The sequence below is a fragment of the Rhea americana genome, unplaced genomic scaffold (assembly GCF_003343005.1).
Source record: "Rhea americana isolate MKP2758 unplaced genomic scaffold, rheAme1 scaffold_46, whole genome shotgun sequence".
NCBI lineage: Eukaryota > Metazoa > Chordata > Aves > Rheiformes > Rheidae > Rhea > Rhea americana.
The window spans coordinates 1,328,442-1,345,534 of NW_028186601.1; the positions used below are offsets into that span (position 1 = coordinate 1,328,442).

Sequence of the window (17,093 nt, forward strand, 5' to 3'; positions counted from 1 at the left end):
TTACCCATGACGTGTACTCTTTCATCTGGTGCTGGTTGCTGTGGGAACCGCTGGCGTGTCCTCTCCAGAAGCAGTCCTGGCAGAGCTGGTAGTTGTGGCACTGCTGGCACCGGTAGCGAAACCCCATCATGCTCTCGCTGTGGCAGTACGAACACTCGACGGGGTGGAAGACTGCGCCGGGGAGACGCCGCGCTGTGAGGCCGGCCGGAGGCACCGCCGGGAAACCCTCCGCGAGCCAAGCCCCGAGCGCAGCAGCGAACCCCGTCCCTCTTTGCGGTGGCTTTCGGCCAGGAGAGCCAGCTGCAGCTGGGACCCGCGGAGACTTCCCCACGGGGGCACGGCCGGACCGCCAGGAGCCTCCTCCGAGCCACCAGCAGCGGTTGCTGCACCGGGTCCCAACCCCCCAAACGCCTGAACCGGCGCCTCCACCGCCGGTCCGCAGCAGCAAAACGATGCGTTTCAGCAGCGTTTAACCGAATGCACTACACCGCCGGGCACAACACGAAACCGAGAAAACCCGCCTCGCCCTCCTGGCTGCTCTACGCTGGGACGGCTGGCTGTACCCTGAGCAGCCGAAGCAAGGAGCCTCCGAGTGCAAGTCAGGCTCGGCTGCCTGACTCTCTGTATTTAGGCGTACAGCTGTCTCTTCTGATTACCTGTGCCTCATCTGTACGACTGACAGCATTTAGGCATCTACACGTGGATTTAAAAATTTAGCTCTGGATGCCTCAGTTTGAAAATTGGCCCATGGAAGGGACTGAGTTGGTCTTGTTCTTTATTCCAGTTGTGGAATATCTCCAAAAATGAGGGTCCAAATGGCTGAGCACATTAAGGCTCAGCGACTTCTTCCACCAACCACAACATTTTGAACCCGTTTTCCTGGCAATACTGCTCTTTCCCTTCCTCTCGCCTCACTACAGCATGTACCAAATTTACCAAGGGGTAGAGTACGTCTCGTTTCCCCCAGGCGTGTTGTGTGTTTCTGTCTTAGGGCTCCATCTGGGAGGATTTGTGGATAAGTGCAGCGTGTGTCCGGTTTGTACCTCCCTGCCAGAATTTTGCAGCACGGAGAGGTGGAAAAGGGTGGAAAGCTGGTGGGGAACAGGAGTGGATGACAAGAGCTTGAGGAAGGTGGGTTTGATAGCTGGGACTGTAGACAAAAGGACGTGGCAGCATCATCCTACCCACCTTGTGGCCTCTAACCGCAGTGGTGATTTGGTACGTGAATGCAACTTGTTCCTTCTCTTTCCAGCACCAAAAAAATAGATGGGTGCCCACTTTCCTATATAGCCCCATGTTCTTGTGGGTAGTACGATATAGCTATTTTTATTCTCCAACAGGGTGAGTATACATGATGTTTTCTGCCTCCTGCCCCCACTTCTTTTTCCCTACAGTGTCCCAAAGCTTCAGATATGCTAAAGGTAAACCTTCAAGGGAGTAACAAGCCAGGAATATTCAACAAGCACCTTAAACAAGCTTACAAAACCTCTGAGGCAAAATACAGGGTGGCAAAATTGTTTGTTTAAGAAAAATCTAGTTATATCTCTAAATAAAATCCTCTACCCTTTTTCTAGATACAATGTTAGAATAATGACTGTCAGCACCATTTCCTCTTAATGAGCACGAGCAAGAAATGTCACATGAGTAACAAGTACACCCAGCTAAACAAGACAATAAGGATTCATGTGTTGTTGGTTTTTTTTTTCAATGCTGGTCCTTTCTGGACAGAAGAAGCAGGCTAGTCTGGTGCCAGGAGACTCTTCCAGAACTACAGGGGGAACTACACAGAGTTTGCAACTTAGTAGCCACACACTGCAACAAGATCCAGAGGTTTTCTAGCTCTGCTCCTGAAATTTCAGTGTGGTAACATGGTCTATGCCCTTCTACACAGACAGCACATGAAGGGTTTAGCTGGAGGGCCTTTACATTCATGGGTTTGTGAGCTTACTTTTCCCAAGGTGCTCAAGAAGAAGTTCGAAATTGAGAAAGATGTTACTGTCCAGGCACATGCAACCTGCACCATGCAGTAATCAAATTAGTTAATCTTCCTGGTCCCTTCCTGTCTTAAAATCGGAGATCTACTCATTTTGGGGAAAGAAAGTACTTGAGCAGAAAGGGACAGGCAAATCCTTATTCTCCACGCAAGCAAAAGACAAGGAGGAATCTGGAACATGCCTGCTCCTTTTCTGGAGTATATTATCTGGCAGTGTAAGCTTAGGAGACTCTTCATAAGGACCTTCTGGCTTCTCTTTTACACTGTGCTCGAGATTGCCAAACTGTTACTTCTCCACTGCCATATGCCATAGCTAATAAAAGTTGGGGCCTTGATTGTTTACCAAATATAAGTGTGTGGATGGATCAAATCCTATCACTCTTTGCTTATCCAGAGCACAGGAGGAGAGGACATGATCAGGATAATTTCTTGAGCACAGAAAAAACTAAGCCACTTTCCTGGCTGAACCACCAACAGGATTCTTTAATTGTTTTACTACTGACTTTAAACATGGCACACGGATTCAGTGACCCCAGTACAGTAGCTCCTACAAAATCACCCATAGAGTAAGAAAATCATTGTAAAAAAACTTTACTGCTGTAACTCTTACTTTCTTGGCAGCAGATGTTACTTACCATTTTCAACATTTGCCAGTCGATGCAGAAGTGGTAACCACACTAGACACTGTGGTGGGGGATCAGACATGAGAGTATCCAAGAAAGTGTTTAATGTGACCTTCTTCTGCTCAAATAAGCAAACAAACAAGCATGCACAAAAAATTAGTAATCAGACATACCAAAATAATTTTAGCTTTTTCTTATAAAAGCACTTGGGAACATGCTTCGGATACTTACTTGTAACCTTGATTTATTAAAAAGAACAACTGATATTACCAAAGACTTTACATACTATTTTTAATAGTTACAATGTATATTAATGATGACTAACAGTCCTTGTCAGGAGGTTAGGATAGTGACACCTTGTTCTTACTCACTTCAAGACTCTTTTCTAAAGTCATTGCTTAAAGATCCTCTGTGAATAATATTCACATTCAACTTCCCAGGTTCTTAGTTGTTTTGAGTACCAAGTAACACCTACATGTGCATACAGATATTCCTATGTATTCCTAGTTTTCAAATGAAAAGCCCTGCAAACAATGACTGATACTATACCAACACAGAAAATGAAAGAAAATAATGACAGGGGTGTATAATTTCAGAAACAATGTAAAGTATGGACAGACCATCACAGGAGAACAAGTCAGTGTGATTTAAGAAACTACTGCTTGTCTGTTGAGCCATACTGAGCTCTGACAGTGGGATGCTGTAAGCATCTGCATACACTCAGGGACTGCAGCTGACCTGACTGTTCATAACCTGTCTGTACCCTTAAGCACTTAAAGGTCTATGCCCCACTGTCTTCAAAGAGATTTCAACTCTAACATATCCCTGTTGATTTTAAAAGTGGAATCCAAGAGCTTAAGCTTCTTAGATGTCTGCAAAAAGTCATCATAAATCTTAGTGCAGTTGTTCTGGGGAAATATATATGATATTTCATCCTGATATATCCACCATAAATATTTGCTGCTTGCTATGTGATGTACTGGCTACATAATGTGTGCTAAATTACGCAGTTACTGGTTGGTCAAGGATGCAGAGTCCTTAAGGAACTACTGCTGAAATTAAGCTACAGAAGTATTGAGCCCTGTTGAGAATGCCTACAGATAAACTTTACAGACATAAATATTTAAGTAACATCCTCATATCCAGAGAGATTGCTAAATTTTCATTCATTTCTGATTGAACAAGATACTATTTTAACTTGTTAAAGCATTGTGGTTACCCCATGAGAAAGAAAAACAGCAGCTATGCAGTAACATGTATCATCTCTGTGTGCTGTGGAGGGCTTTTAAGAGCTGAGATTTCCAGACAGAGATTTCCAGCATTTATATACAATTGCTGCCAGATGCAAAGAAAATCATTGCTCCTGCACATGGAAGGATCACTGGGCAACATCTCACTCTGTAACAGTCTCAGGGTTGAAATATTGCAGGTTATTGGGAAATATATACAAATTTCTGCCCTTAAGAGAAGAGAAAACACTTCAGACTAGTTGTGATGATCAGTGTCCTTGATTCTCTAATGAACAGAAATAGCTAGAATACGACCTTTAGGTCTCATTGAAATACTACCTTTCCCCACAAAACCTTAACAAGAATCCTATGTTATAGGCATCAGTTCACAAAAAAAAGGATCTTTCTGATGGAGATTTACAGCGGATGTTTGGCATGGCTTTGCTGACCAGTGCCATAAGCAAATGCCAGTGCTGTCTGCAGCAAAACTGAAAACTGAGGGTGAAAAGGCAAAACTAAAATTAGAAAAGGAAGGATCATCCAATGTCCCACATTGCAAAATGTAGCCTGAAGTCTTCTCTCTGCTCTTGAAGTTGGCATATAATTGCTCAAGCAATGGAGAGACAAGACAACTCTTCCACAATGGATTAGCTTTTGAACACAGTTATAATTTAAAAATTGATTTGCACTAAATAAAGCATTTTAGCTTCTCTGACAACTTTATGGCTGAACTTCTTTGGTGGTCACTGATTTTATGGATTAGAGAGAGCAGTGTCCCTTAAAAGGGCACCAGCAATTTCCATACATTATAAAAGGCGTATTTTCCTCCTGCAGCTTTTTATCAGCTGCTGGGAAAGTTGAAACTGAAAGCTGTTTTCTAAATATATGTGGCATGCAGATGGGGTCTGGGTTTGTGGAACAACACATAGCCAAGTGTAAACAAAATGAAGTTAGTGTCTATCTTTTTAGCTTGGGATAAAAAAAAGAGAAAGAAAAAGTGTTTTCTATTATAATAACACTTTTTAGTATAAAGGCAATACAATATCACATTAATTCTACCCATGGGGAAAGTGGCAGCTATAAAACTGTTTTTTGAGCCCTAGATCTGTATTCTGAAACGGTAAATCCTTTGTTCTGGCATTTCTGTTCCATAAACTTGCTTTTGAGGAAACATCGTAGTTTCTATTTTAAACAACCATCCCCTCTAGTAGGGGTTCACAGACAGAGAAAAACACATGGTTTAATCAAATAAATCAGTGCGAAATGGGAAAAAACCAAACATTTCTACAAACATCCTGAGCAGAAAAGCATTCATAGAAATATTTTTTCTTAAAAATTGAGGAATTTACATACTAAAGTGTTGGAAGGTTTCTGGTAGCCAAAAGTAATCCACACTAAGAGCAAACAAAACGAGATACCTGAACAACCCACTCACTCCCTCATCCACTCCATGGGAAGACACAGACTACATCCAGACTGACTCAAAATGCACTGAAGTACTGAACAAAAAAAGGTGATTCATGGACGTGTGAGAGGTTCTATTTACACAGCAGAATATGTGTAAATTATGAGAAATAAAGTAAAGTATGTAAAGTATGAGAATTAAATTAAGTGAATGTAAGTGAATATTGGTCCAGATTTACAAAAGTATTTGGCTACCTACAGTATTTGGCTACCTACAGATGCAAATCAGCTTCTTTGTATATACACTGTATACCTACATCAATCAGAAACCCAGCTCTAACTAGCTTTAAATGGATATCGTGAACTAAATCTAGTGCCTGTTTGGAAACTATTTGTTTCTTAAAGCAACTTTGTGTATCTAGTTTGCTGTCATTTGGATGAAAGGTCAAGGAAAGGGTCATTTCTAATGGCTGCCTAGATAGAAATTGAAGCCTGAATGACATTTTCCAAGAAAGAAGTAGAAATTGCTTTCTACTTAATAATACCATCTCTAATGTTCAAGACTCAAATGCTTTGCTGCCAAGCAAGAGCACTATTTTATTGTTCTAACATGAAACTACTAAAAGTCATTTCACTATGTAAATTCTTCAGCATAAGATGAAGTGGTGGCTTAAATCTGCCCCTGTGGAACAAGATCATCTTCAAATATGCAGCACTACTACTAAAAATTATTTGGGAGAGGATTGTATTGCCTACTGACCGTTATTTTCAGTATGTGTTTAAGAGACAAATTTCTGTTCATAGCCAGACTTCCTGTGTGTGATTCGAACACTGTAGCTTGATTTTTGGTGAGAGCTGGGCCTAATACGATGACGTTAAAGTTGCTTGTAACAACAACAACTAATCGCAGTGAAGGATTGCACGTGCTGGGGTATTCACATCACCTATATGTAAGAATCTAACATAGGTGTTTAAATTAGGAGGTTAGTCTCCTCAGGCTCCCTAATTATGGAACATCTAAGTTGGGTTTCTGTTCTGAATCACTTTTTGGCTAAACTTCTCTCTCTTAAATAATTATGTAGGAAATCCTACAGAGATTAGCTTGCTAGTACACACACCTTACTAACCTATGTGCCAGAAGTCAGAAAAGTGAACCTCCCTTCCCCCCAGCCATGCATTTCCCGGTGAATATGCAGGTATACGTAGGAAAGGAAGAGGGTTGCAGTTACTCAGAGGTGTGACTGACAGCCACCGTCTAGGACGTTTGCCCTCTCTTTACCTGTTGCGAGAAACAGGACTTTGCTGATTGCTCAGTATAACCAAACGAAGGCCCTTCGAAAACAGCAGTGGGCAGCTTGAGAACCTCCCGCAGAAACATGTCGTATCTGCCATAAACCATCACTCCACTGGAGTCTGAAATCATTGAGAAAATATCTGAGGGGGGAAAGACAAGAAAAGGAGAAAGCTACTTCAGTCTGAGCTACAGGTTTGCTCTTAAATTCAGCAGCACTGACCTGAAGCGAAAGTGACAAACAATTTCTGCTTACGGAAACATCCAGCACTTCTGTACCTTTAATTTAACCCCACTTACCAGAAACCAAAGAGAATGATACATACAAGAAAGTAGCTTATTTCGGCATCAAAATATCACTCTTTCTTCCATTTTGTGTGGTCCTTTAAAGGGAAGTCTGATGCACTGCATGAGGCAGTAGTTTAATCAGATAAGGGAGATCTAATTTGACAAGATATGCAACATCAACTTTTTGCCTATTGCCAGCTTACTACGTCTAAATCTTGCCAATGAGTTCATTAAGTTATTTATTGTTTTAGGCACCCAAGAAAGTGGGTGTCTTCTTAGCCTTTTTGGTTTTTTTTTTGTTCACTTATAAAAATATCCCAAAGTTTTATTACTTAGAGATGCATGTTTCTCCTTTCTCAGCCTTCACTTTTCCCCTTATTTAAAAGGATCCTAAGCTCAGAGGAGATCACAGACTAAGGGACACTTATCATTTTTCAAGTTTCCTTTCCATGAACTTGCAATGGCTCTTCTAAGGACAGGACCCTGGAACTGCTGACAGAAAACTGGCATCATACTCCAGCCTTCCACTGGACAGACCCTGCTCCTTTCTCTTAAATTGTCCTTGGGAACAGACATTCACAGCCATCTATATTTGAATAGCTAAATAGAAATGATGTACTAAAAAAGAGCACCAAACCTGGAATCCTAAATTAGCATCTGGGAATCGCTACTTATCAATTCTGATAAACAACAGTTTGTAAACTTCTTAATTTCCTCTGGCTGTGGTACAAGGCTCAGAGAAAGCTGAAGGTTGACGTTAATCCTTCGGTCAAAAAGTCTGGAAAACAGTATTCTGGACCTGAGCTAGAGACATCATAGCACTAAATAGAAAATTGCTGCTCCAACTATGTCTTGGTCATTTGGGAACTAGGAACAGATCCTGTGAAATGAGAAGCCATTCTGCAAAATACATGAAATTAATTTGTGCCCTAGGTGAAAAAATATAAATAGTACATAATAATATTGTACTTTTAAGTGTGAAATGAGAGAAATATTATTTTAAAAAGTCTGAAGAAATTACTAATCGATGCTCCATGATGTTGAACATTTGAGGCATCCATTTCCTGAATCATCTCAAAGAAAAATCAAATTTTCACCAATCAGAACTAGAATATAAGTGATTGGTCTTCAAAACTATAAAGTCTGTTGTGAAGCTCAGTTGAACAACTAGCTGGACTTACTTGGAGATGGAGCTAGCTCAGATCCCAAACCCAGCAATGACACTGTAACTAACTCTAATTCCCTGTTTTCCTAATAGTACTGTTATCTTTCCAAGTACAACAATGATTAGCAGGTAAATACACCCCCCAGCAGACTTACATCTTAATTTGTCCATGATCTTTCCTCCACAAAGAGTCGCCAAGGCCATTTTGACCGCAAAAACGGAAATTTTACCATGTCCTTCCCTGTTCAACAGTAGAAAGTAGTCATATTTTGTAATAAAGACAGCATTCCATTTAAAGTGTATATCATTGACACAACATATTGTACAACATATTGTAATGCACACTGTGTGTAGATTCACATATGAAGACGTAAGACCTTCAAAATCAAAATTTGTTTTGTAGGAACATACAGCACATCAGCATATTGTTCTGTGAAGATTTCAGATCAGATGTATTGATGTATACGAATCTCAGCATTAAACTCCTTATCTCATTATGCGTTGAGATGGTTAGTATTCCTGTTCTTTGTGCTATAGGAGCACTGAAAGGCACCTGTCACAGTCACGGCCTCCCTATCTTAACTGCATTGTCTATCTTCTGTCCCTAAAAGACTGCAAATGAGTGCAAAAATCAGAAGTGGGCAATGAACTTGCATCCAGAAGAAGCAAAGGGTGTGTGCTGTAATACGCAGAATAGTCTTGTCCCTGGTTTGGACAAACTGCAGCTCTGCCTGGCCCTCTTCTGCCTTGCATGTCTGCTACTTGCAACTGAAAATGAATAATGCTATTAAACCTTTCAACCTAAAATGAATAACATTATTAAACCTCAAATACATAAAAGAGTATGCCATAGAGGCAAAAAGCTATACATTTTCCTGTAAATCCAGTCATGATCCAGTAAAGGGAAAAGACTTTTTTCTTCCTGAAAGGATCAGACCATGTACTGCACTCCCAGGACACACTGCATTACTTTTAACACATTATTGATCTCTTTATTCGACTGTATTGAAGCATGCAATGGCATAACTTCATTGCTCCTCTTGCCATCCCCTCCTGTTCTCCCTCCCCATGTCTGAGGGACCCCCGCGATTGTCTACAGCTATAGAAACTTGCTGTATTCGAATTGCATGAGTAAATATGCTTCCATACTACTCCATCAGTCCACCATACGGTACAAGGCATTTCTAACTCCTGGAAGACCTACATTTTCCGTTTAGGCAAAGCTAAGAACAGACTGTCCACAGGAATGGCAGAAAGAAAATGTTACACCATGCAGTCCCTTTCAGAAGGTGAAAATGAACACGTCCTCTAAAGTTCATCTGCTTTTTAATACTCATTATTTTGGCATCTAAATATTGAAATGGGTGCTTTTTCTTAGAGTTTTCAGAGTCCTCCTAGAAGGCAGTCAGTCAACTGAGAGCAATAGAGCAATATTTATTTATCTTTCAAACCCATTAGCATTACTTAATAGCTTTGTGTATGTCTGTTTAATAATATCACAGAGGCTATATTGTCATCATGATTTTAAAATAACAGACCTCGTCAGCCAGTATTTGCCAGCTTAACCCAATAGCAACCATTCTTCCTTTCAGATCCTACTGATAAAGCTAATAATGGGACCAGACGATAAGATTTTGTGTCGTTTTATAGAAGTGGAGTCTCTGTGATCTTCAGGAACTATTCTATTAGAGGACATTGTATTAAGGGATTTCCTATTAAAATAGATATAATTATCTTTTGCATAAAATTCTCTAACTGCACTGGCAACAGCAATAAATGGAATTTTAGCTCTCCATCAATATTTACAAAATTACTCTGTTGCATGTCAGTCATAATTTTAACAGAGAAAATTGCATCTTATCAGGACAAAAAGGTAACTGATTCTAGAAGGACACAGAGCCTTTGACTGTATCTGTCTGCTTACCCCCAAACCAGACTAACACAGCAGCATATGTAGTACACATGAATGGTATATTCATTTAGGTATATTAAAACACGCTACATGCTTCATTGCTATATTCACTGTAAGCCTCTCAGATTTTACAAAATGAGTCAGTTCCCTAAGCTTGGCTAGCTAATGGTGTTTACAGTTCAGTGAATTGGATTTAGTTTCAGCTTAGTGTAACACATGATTCTAAATACTAATTCTAAATATTTTTATATGCACTTAAAATTCTACTTTTTGTCAGAAAATCAACTAGAGATGCAGAAAAAAGGAAATAAATTCACCACTTCAATATTTAAGAAAGAAATCTTTACTATCTTTATTATGTCCTTCGATGCCAGGCTTGATGCACATTTTCTTTTTCATTACATTGTGTTTTCTTTGGCTGACTTCCTAAGACTAAAATCACTATACAAATACCTCAGAATCTATTTCAATCTCTCATATTTCCATTCTTCATTGGCTAGATTCTCATTTGTGCAAACTGGCACTTAGCAATGCTGTAGCTATGGCTGAGAATTTGGTCCTTTTGTGGTCTTTTTGTGCATAATACCCTTTAGATCTTTGGGAATTTTTCTGCACTCAGTGTATACCATGAGGTTTTTACCTCCTTTTAAAAGAGTTAGTAGAGTTCAGAAAAATAAATGTTCAGTGGAAGCAATTGCATTATTAAGAAGCAATGAAAGAACTAGACAAAGAAACTAAGCCCATGTGGAAGTGCTTCAGATTTAGATATTTTTCCCAATAGATACAGTTGCATTCACTAACAGGATTATATTCTGGAATGGCAGACACATCACCTCACTTTCAGCCTTCCACCCCACAACCATTGTTTTTTCCCACGTTCAAAGTTATGGAACAGAGGTATAGCAATAATGAAGATTTCATTTCTCTCTCCAGTCTCTCAGTTTGAGTTGATTAGTTTTGACACTGTATTTTGTATCAGTCATTTGTATTCATGAAACTGTCACTAAAGCCAGCATAAATTCAATTTGTCCCCCGAAATATATGTGTATCCATATGTATGTGCATACATATGCACATATGCATGTATAAATATATATGCCTGATGAATGGGCAGGATACTGGGGCCTAAGACTTTCCAGTGTCACCTGGATCTGAAATGCCCTAAGCTACTGCTAAGCACTACAGATTTCCTTGACTGATGGGACTCGGGCTGCTTTACTGAAATGCTGCTGCATAAAAGCAGATGCTGAGGCAGTGAGGTGCATGAGCAGCATGCACTTCTCTGTTGAACTCAGTGCTCCCTGAGCGATGTTTTAGGCTCGCTAACGATAAGAGATAAATTTTACTAGTGGAAATAGGAGAAGACAGAAAGTATTCTGGTTTTATATAACACCTCTCATACTGGTTACCCTTCAGATCCCTACAGAAAAGCACTAGATGCACTAATAATGGCAAAGGCAAATCTTCAAGTTGCTATGTACTTAGCAACAACATGGAATAGCGTACTTAGAAAAGAGAATGGTGGCTGGGGCACTAAGGTTATCTCCTGCTGCTTGAGACAAAAAGAAAAAAGGGCAAAAAATAATACATGCTTTTAAACACTAGAGCAGAGCAGAGAGCTTCCTCTTTAAGTGTATGCCTATAGAGAGAGACAGCCTCTCTCCAGAGCAAGGAAGCCCTATAGACTGCCTGATAGAATCCATATGCCAGCTAAGGCTAAGTCTGAATTTAGGGCTTGAATACGTAGCCTTTTAGTTCAGCAGTAAGAGTAGTACTGAATGACACCGGCATTTGTGAAGATTTCCGGCAATACTCATTCTGAGCTAGCTGTAAGGGAAAACCTGGTGGGGAAAGCTTTCCGAGTAGTTAACGCATCCCATTAAATGGGCATGGAGAAAATACAGTTCTTCTCATTAGCTAGGCATGAAGCATAAAGTCTTCCCTGACATTCCCTCAGCTCTTTAAGTTATGTTATCTTTTCCAAAAGTAACAGAATTTTTTTGGTTACTTGTGGGACTTTTACCACCGACCTTAATTATGTCAGGGAACTCTGAATTGCCAGAGGCTATAATTAAAAAAAATCCCATTTTTACAAACAAATTTCAGTTAGGAAATTATTGGAATCAAGCAGAACTCTTTCATTTAGCAGAGTGAAAAGTGTAAAAAACAAGTCTCTGAAATGTACTTTTTGCAGGACTTCTTTTCTTAAAGGCCAGCTGGACTTCATCACTTCCAATGATCAGTAAAGGTGGAGAACAGACAGAATTAAACATTCCACAGCTCCAAACAGACAAACAAGAAGTCGCTTCCAAGACAGTTGCTGAACATCTTTACACTTTGCCTTCAATATGATTCTAATGCACATTTGATTTAACAATTGCATGGATATTTTTATCTTTTCTTTGTAGAAGTCAAGTCCCAGCATTTAGATTTCGTGAGTTTCATAGCCCAGAGTTCACAGCTCTGTTCTTAACACAAACATGTCAAGCAACAGGGAAAATTAGCTGTTACCTCCTTGTCAGCCAAACTTTGCAGCAAGTGTAGCGGTACTGCAATAGTGAGTAATTGCTGAAGATGATCTAGCACATAATACTTATGTCTGTTTAAAACTGACCTTTTTAGGACCTGCTTCACTAGACGAGGCTGACACTCTACCTACTCAACTAGCTAGGCTTTGACAATGACCCGGGCTGAAATTTTCAGAGGTTTGTACTTGCCATCTTGCTATATGTAAGTGTGTGAAGGAAATATGCTATTATTTCCATCCTCAGTTAATAATCTTATTCCTTGGAGCAAAAGCTGTTGTCTACATGTGCAGCTGAAGATGTAAATTAGGCACGTTTTTGTCCAGCTTCTCGAAAGCTCAACCTTCCCACTCTGTTCGCTGCTTGTTTTTTTCTATTAGGCTCTTCTTCTGTGTGACAGGGATTTCCATAGACTAACAGCAAATTAATAGGAATGGCATTTCTGTTTATCAATTTTAATATTATTAACGTTCAGTTTGATAAGGTTGCATTTTGGTTTAGCATGAAGTGAGTGGAGCACCACACCCGAAGTCATGTGAACTCTCCCTATTTCTTCCTCTCTTCAGGGTTAAGCAGCAGCAAGCTATAGTTATCTGAAGGTCTAGGGAATCTCCAATGCCTTGAAAAAATCTGGGGTTCCTAAAGTTGGGATGAATTTTCAGGACAGTGAGCATGCTGGCCTGCATGCCATGACACTGCACTGTGATTCCTCTAAGTTTTACTAGCCAGGTGTTAGCTATTGAGAAGATAACTGTACTTCAGGCCTAGGGAAATAGTCCTTGCCAGAGAGCAGAGAACCTGCCAGGTTTTCATGGGGCTATACATGGAAGAAGGAAGAGGCTCTGTTTAAAGCTTGGAGGATCTTCAGCCTATTACTAGCAGACAGATTGCTAGCACAGGACACTCAGGGCAGTATCTATTGTCAAGAGCTACAAAACTGAGAGGGTGGTTGGCTTGTCCCTGGTAATCCTTTCATGTAAGAAAGTCTAAGTCCAAAAAACACTTCTCCTTTATCCCTTTTGTATTTCAAATGGGACATAAGAAACAACAGTCTTCTAGGAAACTGCCTGTGGTACAGCAGAAGCAGGCATAACTCTGCAGAGCCACAATTGTGAAAAAACCCTCTGCGATCACTTAGAACAGCCTTCTCATTTATACTGAAGAGCTATTGTGCTATTTTGGCCTTAAAAGACTGTTTTTTGATTTTTATGATTTTGAGTTTTTCTTGTTGTCTGGGTGAATTTACAGAATCAAATGTGATCATCTCAATTTTAATAAACAAAAAATGTAGTTCTTCAGTAACATCCTGGAAGCCTTGGATAGCATGTTTTGAGAGCTCAACCATTTACTGAAAACACAAAATTAAGAAACAGAAGAGATAACAGGATTATTTTAGGAGTGAATATTGTGATTTTAGTGTGTACAAAGTTCTCCAGGTTTTTTTCCTGCAGAAAAGAGTACAGGTTTAACTGCTCAGTTTCTCTAAATGGGGAGCAAAAATGAGAACCTTGCAAACTCGCTTCTATGCCTGTTTTCCGCAATATGCAATGTTTGCTTCTTTGTGAGCTTGGGAATACAAGAAAAGACCTTGCTCCTTCCTCCACTGACTTGTAGCCTTTAGCAGAGAAGGACCTTTCTTTTCTGCTGCAGGGAACAGCAGGAAAGTAACCACATAGGAAGCTGAGATGTCAGATCTGTTTAGATCCAAGACAGCTCTCACATTACCCCCTCTAGCACGCAGGAGCCATCCGGCTCAGATACTGGGAAATCCATCAGTGGTCTGGGCTGCATGCTAAATGAACACTCGACCCAAAACATAGATCATCTGGGTCATACCAACAGTGGGACTTGGGCACTATATGAGAATTAGACACTGACATGTCTATACTTATGATGGATGGCCAAAATCCCGTTATAATAAAGAGAGATCTAGTTGATGCTGATCCATGAAGCCAAGAGAGCTGACAAGCTCTGCTGATAAGCTGAATTGCTCCCTGTGCTCAAAAGATTATACTGAGCAAGTTTTCTTTGACCATAAACAGAATATAGACACATAGCTCACACACAGACCTGTGAACTTAGATATCTTAGACTGGACCTGAATCCCAACCCAGCTGAATCTCAACTCAACCAATACAATTTAAAACAGTGATATGCATCCTGTTCCTATTCCGGAGAGGATACCAAAGCTGAAGGTCTCTTCCTTAGGGTCTCTGTGTCCCCCTGGGAAAGGCACACTGTGCACCCAGCTCAGCGGCAGCAAGTCAGACGGAGGAGCTGCTCGGAGGACTGAGCGAGAGTTACGTTCTCCTCACCCCTGGCAGTTTCTGATGAGAGCCCAGAAATAGGTCACAAAACACTGAGCACTTGATGTTTTCAGGGAAAGCAAAACCTTGCCCTTTTAAGTATATTCACTAGTTCAGCACAGAGGGGTAAAATCGTTTTCTCCATTTTGCTGTAAGCAGCCTTGACGTCTAGCCGACATTTGCACCCCCGCTGCAGCGAGCTGCGAAACAAGCCCACCACGGCAGACCTAGCTGCTGCGGTCCCGGCTCTCTCCCGGAGCCTACCCGTCAGGAGCGGTTTGCGTGCAGCATGTGCCAGCGCGTGTGTCCAGCCATTTCCCCTGTCCTTTAGCGTTCTTGTCACAGCCACAACTGTGTAAATTAAAATGCCCGTTCCTCGTTTTATCGCCCTTGAGGTGATATAAAAAATATTCCTGAAGGCTAGAGTTTCACAAGCGACTGGCTTCTTTCCCCCCCTGCCCCTGCCCCGCCCCGGGATGCTGGAGGGGAGGTTGCATGCAGGCGCAGGGCGCCTCTGCAGCCCTCTCATGTGGAACAACTACTTTTTTGCTCAGCTGTTGCCATGGTTACTAAGCCGGACGGGCTGATCTGGCACGGAAAGGTGCATAAAACCAAGCAAGAAGTCCATCAAGCGAGAGGATGGGGAAGGGAGAAGGGGAGAAGGGGAGAAGGGAAGGTTCTCTATTATAAGGCTTCCTGGCCAATGTTTTTGGCTGGTGAATTTTCAAAATATAAGCCAGAGAAAGGCCAGAGGTAATTTATGTCTTTCAGACCTAACCGTCGTTCTCAACTATTTGATTTTGCAGATCTCAAGTACAGGCTGATGTCTATGCGTTCAGTAACACCAGCTGTATACACAGTATCCTCGTAAGGTGAGTAGCTCACTCTGTCTTAAACTCATCCTTTTGGGAATCCCATGCAGTAACACACAACGAGAACTTCACTGCCAGCTCCAGTTCTTTACCCTGTTTCTGCCACAGGCTCAAAACCATGCTGCACTGTCATGAGCCAGAAGAAACCTGCTTACAGCTGCAAGAATTTGAAGGAAAATAAGTTGTCTCAAAATAATGAATTATTAACCCATGTCATTGCTATAGAACCATTGCAGTGGTGTCAGCCACTGCTATGTCAGTAAGTAACAACGCAGATTACAGGTGGGAGTAAATTAGTGTCTCTAGATAATTGTTATTTAATAACAGCAGGTACGAGTCTGAGTATCTAGATGAAAACAGAGTTGTTCTGACTTTGGTTCTACAGAAGCGAAAGTAGAGGTCCTTAATTTTAGTTTTCACCTCTACTTAGAACTATTCACATGCTCAGTATTTGGGTCAGACGTTTTAGGTTGTTCACCTGTTTTTCAAAGATACTTCCAAAGTAAAATCCTTCCAGCAGTCAGGAAAGGAAGGAAGCACACCAACTTACGGATCAAAGGCTGCTAGCAAAAAGTTGAGCAGCAAGCTGATAGATTGCTCCACATTGATCTGGTGGGTCGTCGGCATCCGTTTGTTGAGCTGGTAGAAAATAGTTGAAATCACAGCTTCGAGGCGAGCCACGTTCAGTTCGATGCTGGGATCCAGGTTGTTAAGGGCATTTTCTCGCAACGCTTCTATCACGTTCCAAATGTCCACCAGGTGCACTAGGGTACAGCACACAAAGAGACATCAGTGGCACACACGCCTGAGTGCAACTGAGAAACAAAGTCATCTCATCCTACAGTAATGTGGAACTGTGCTTGAGAGATACTTAAACGAACAACAAGTATTTCCCACCACTGAGATTTAAACTCAGAGAGAGCTGGGGGAAAAAGCAAAGAAAAATCCAGCCTGTTAATGAGCAACCAATGTATTGATATTTTGAGCTGTAAGGGGTATCACTTCAGTTCACGAAAGCGTTCCTCATTGTATAAAGTAGTCAAGTAAAAAATCTATAATCTAGTGAAATCACTGGAAAGTAAGCATATGCTAATTGTTTTTCTGAACCATGACTCTATGAATACCCATTCAGAAATCACTCTTAGGTATTAATTTGCATAGCAGATTTTTTTTTTTTGGAAGATCCTAGGAATACTAAGTGCTTAATACATACTACCATGGGCATTTTTGAAAATTCTTTTCAGCTATTTGCACCAAATGCAAAATATTTTACAGAAAAATAATTGTAATTGAGTCAGGACAGACAAGCTACGTTTAAAAAAAGAACGTGTGATGAAGTGATCCTAAAGGCATATTTGGGTCTTCTAAATACAATTAGTAAGCAATTTGTTAAATCTTTTTTCTCTGTGATAAAGTCCTAGTCTAAGCTGAATTTCATGGGGGCTGTTTTTGCCTGGTAGGACAGCTTAAAGGACAATCTCTGCT

At 40.8% G+C, this 17,093-nt stretch overlaps 1 protein-coding gene across 15 annotated transcripts in view; it reads right to left on the bottom strand.

Annotated features, from left to right (window-relative positions):
• Positions 1 to 17,093, bottom strand: part of DTNA (dystrobrevin alpha) — a 176,011-nt gene that overhangs the window by 49,778 nt on the left and 109,140 nt on the right. For all 15 annotated transcript variants that reach the window (XR_014897192.1, XM_085316266.1, XM_085316272.1 and 12 more), the window contains 5 exons: positions 16,159 to 16,372; positions 8,149 to 8,234; positions 6,529 to 6,683; positions 2,629 to 2,734; positions 5 to 171 (listed from right to left, as the gene is read on the bottom strand). Coding sequence is in view for 14 of the 15 variants with exons in the window: in XM_085316266.1 (XP_085172392.1) it covers positions 5 to 171; positions 2,629 to 2,734; positions 6,529 to 6,683; positions 8,149 to 8,234; positions 16,159 to 16,372 (728 nt within the window). In the remaining variant the exon portion in view is untranslated. The remainder of the gene's footprint in view (positions 1 to 4; positions 172 to 2,628; positions 2,735 to 6,528; positions 6,684 to 8,148; positions 8,235 to 16,158; positions 16,373 to 17,093) is intronic.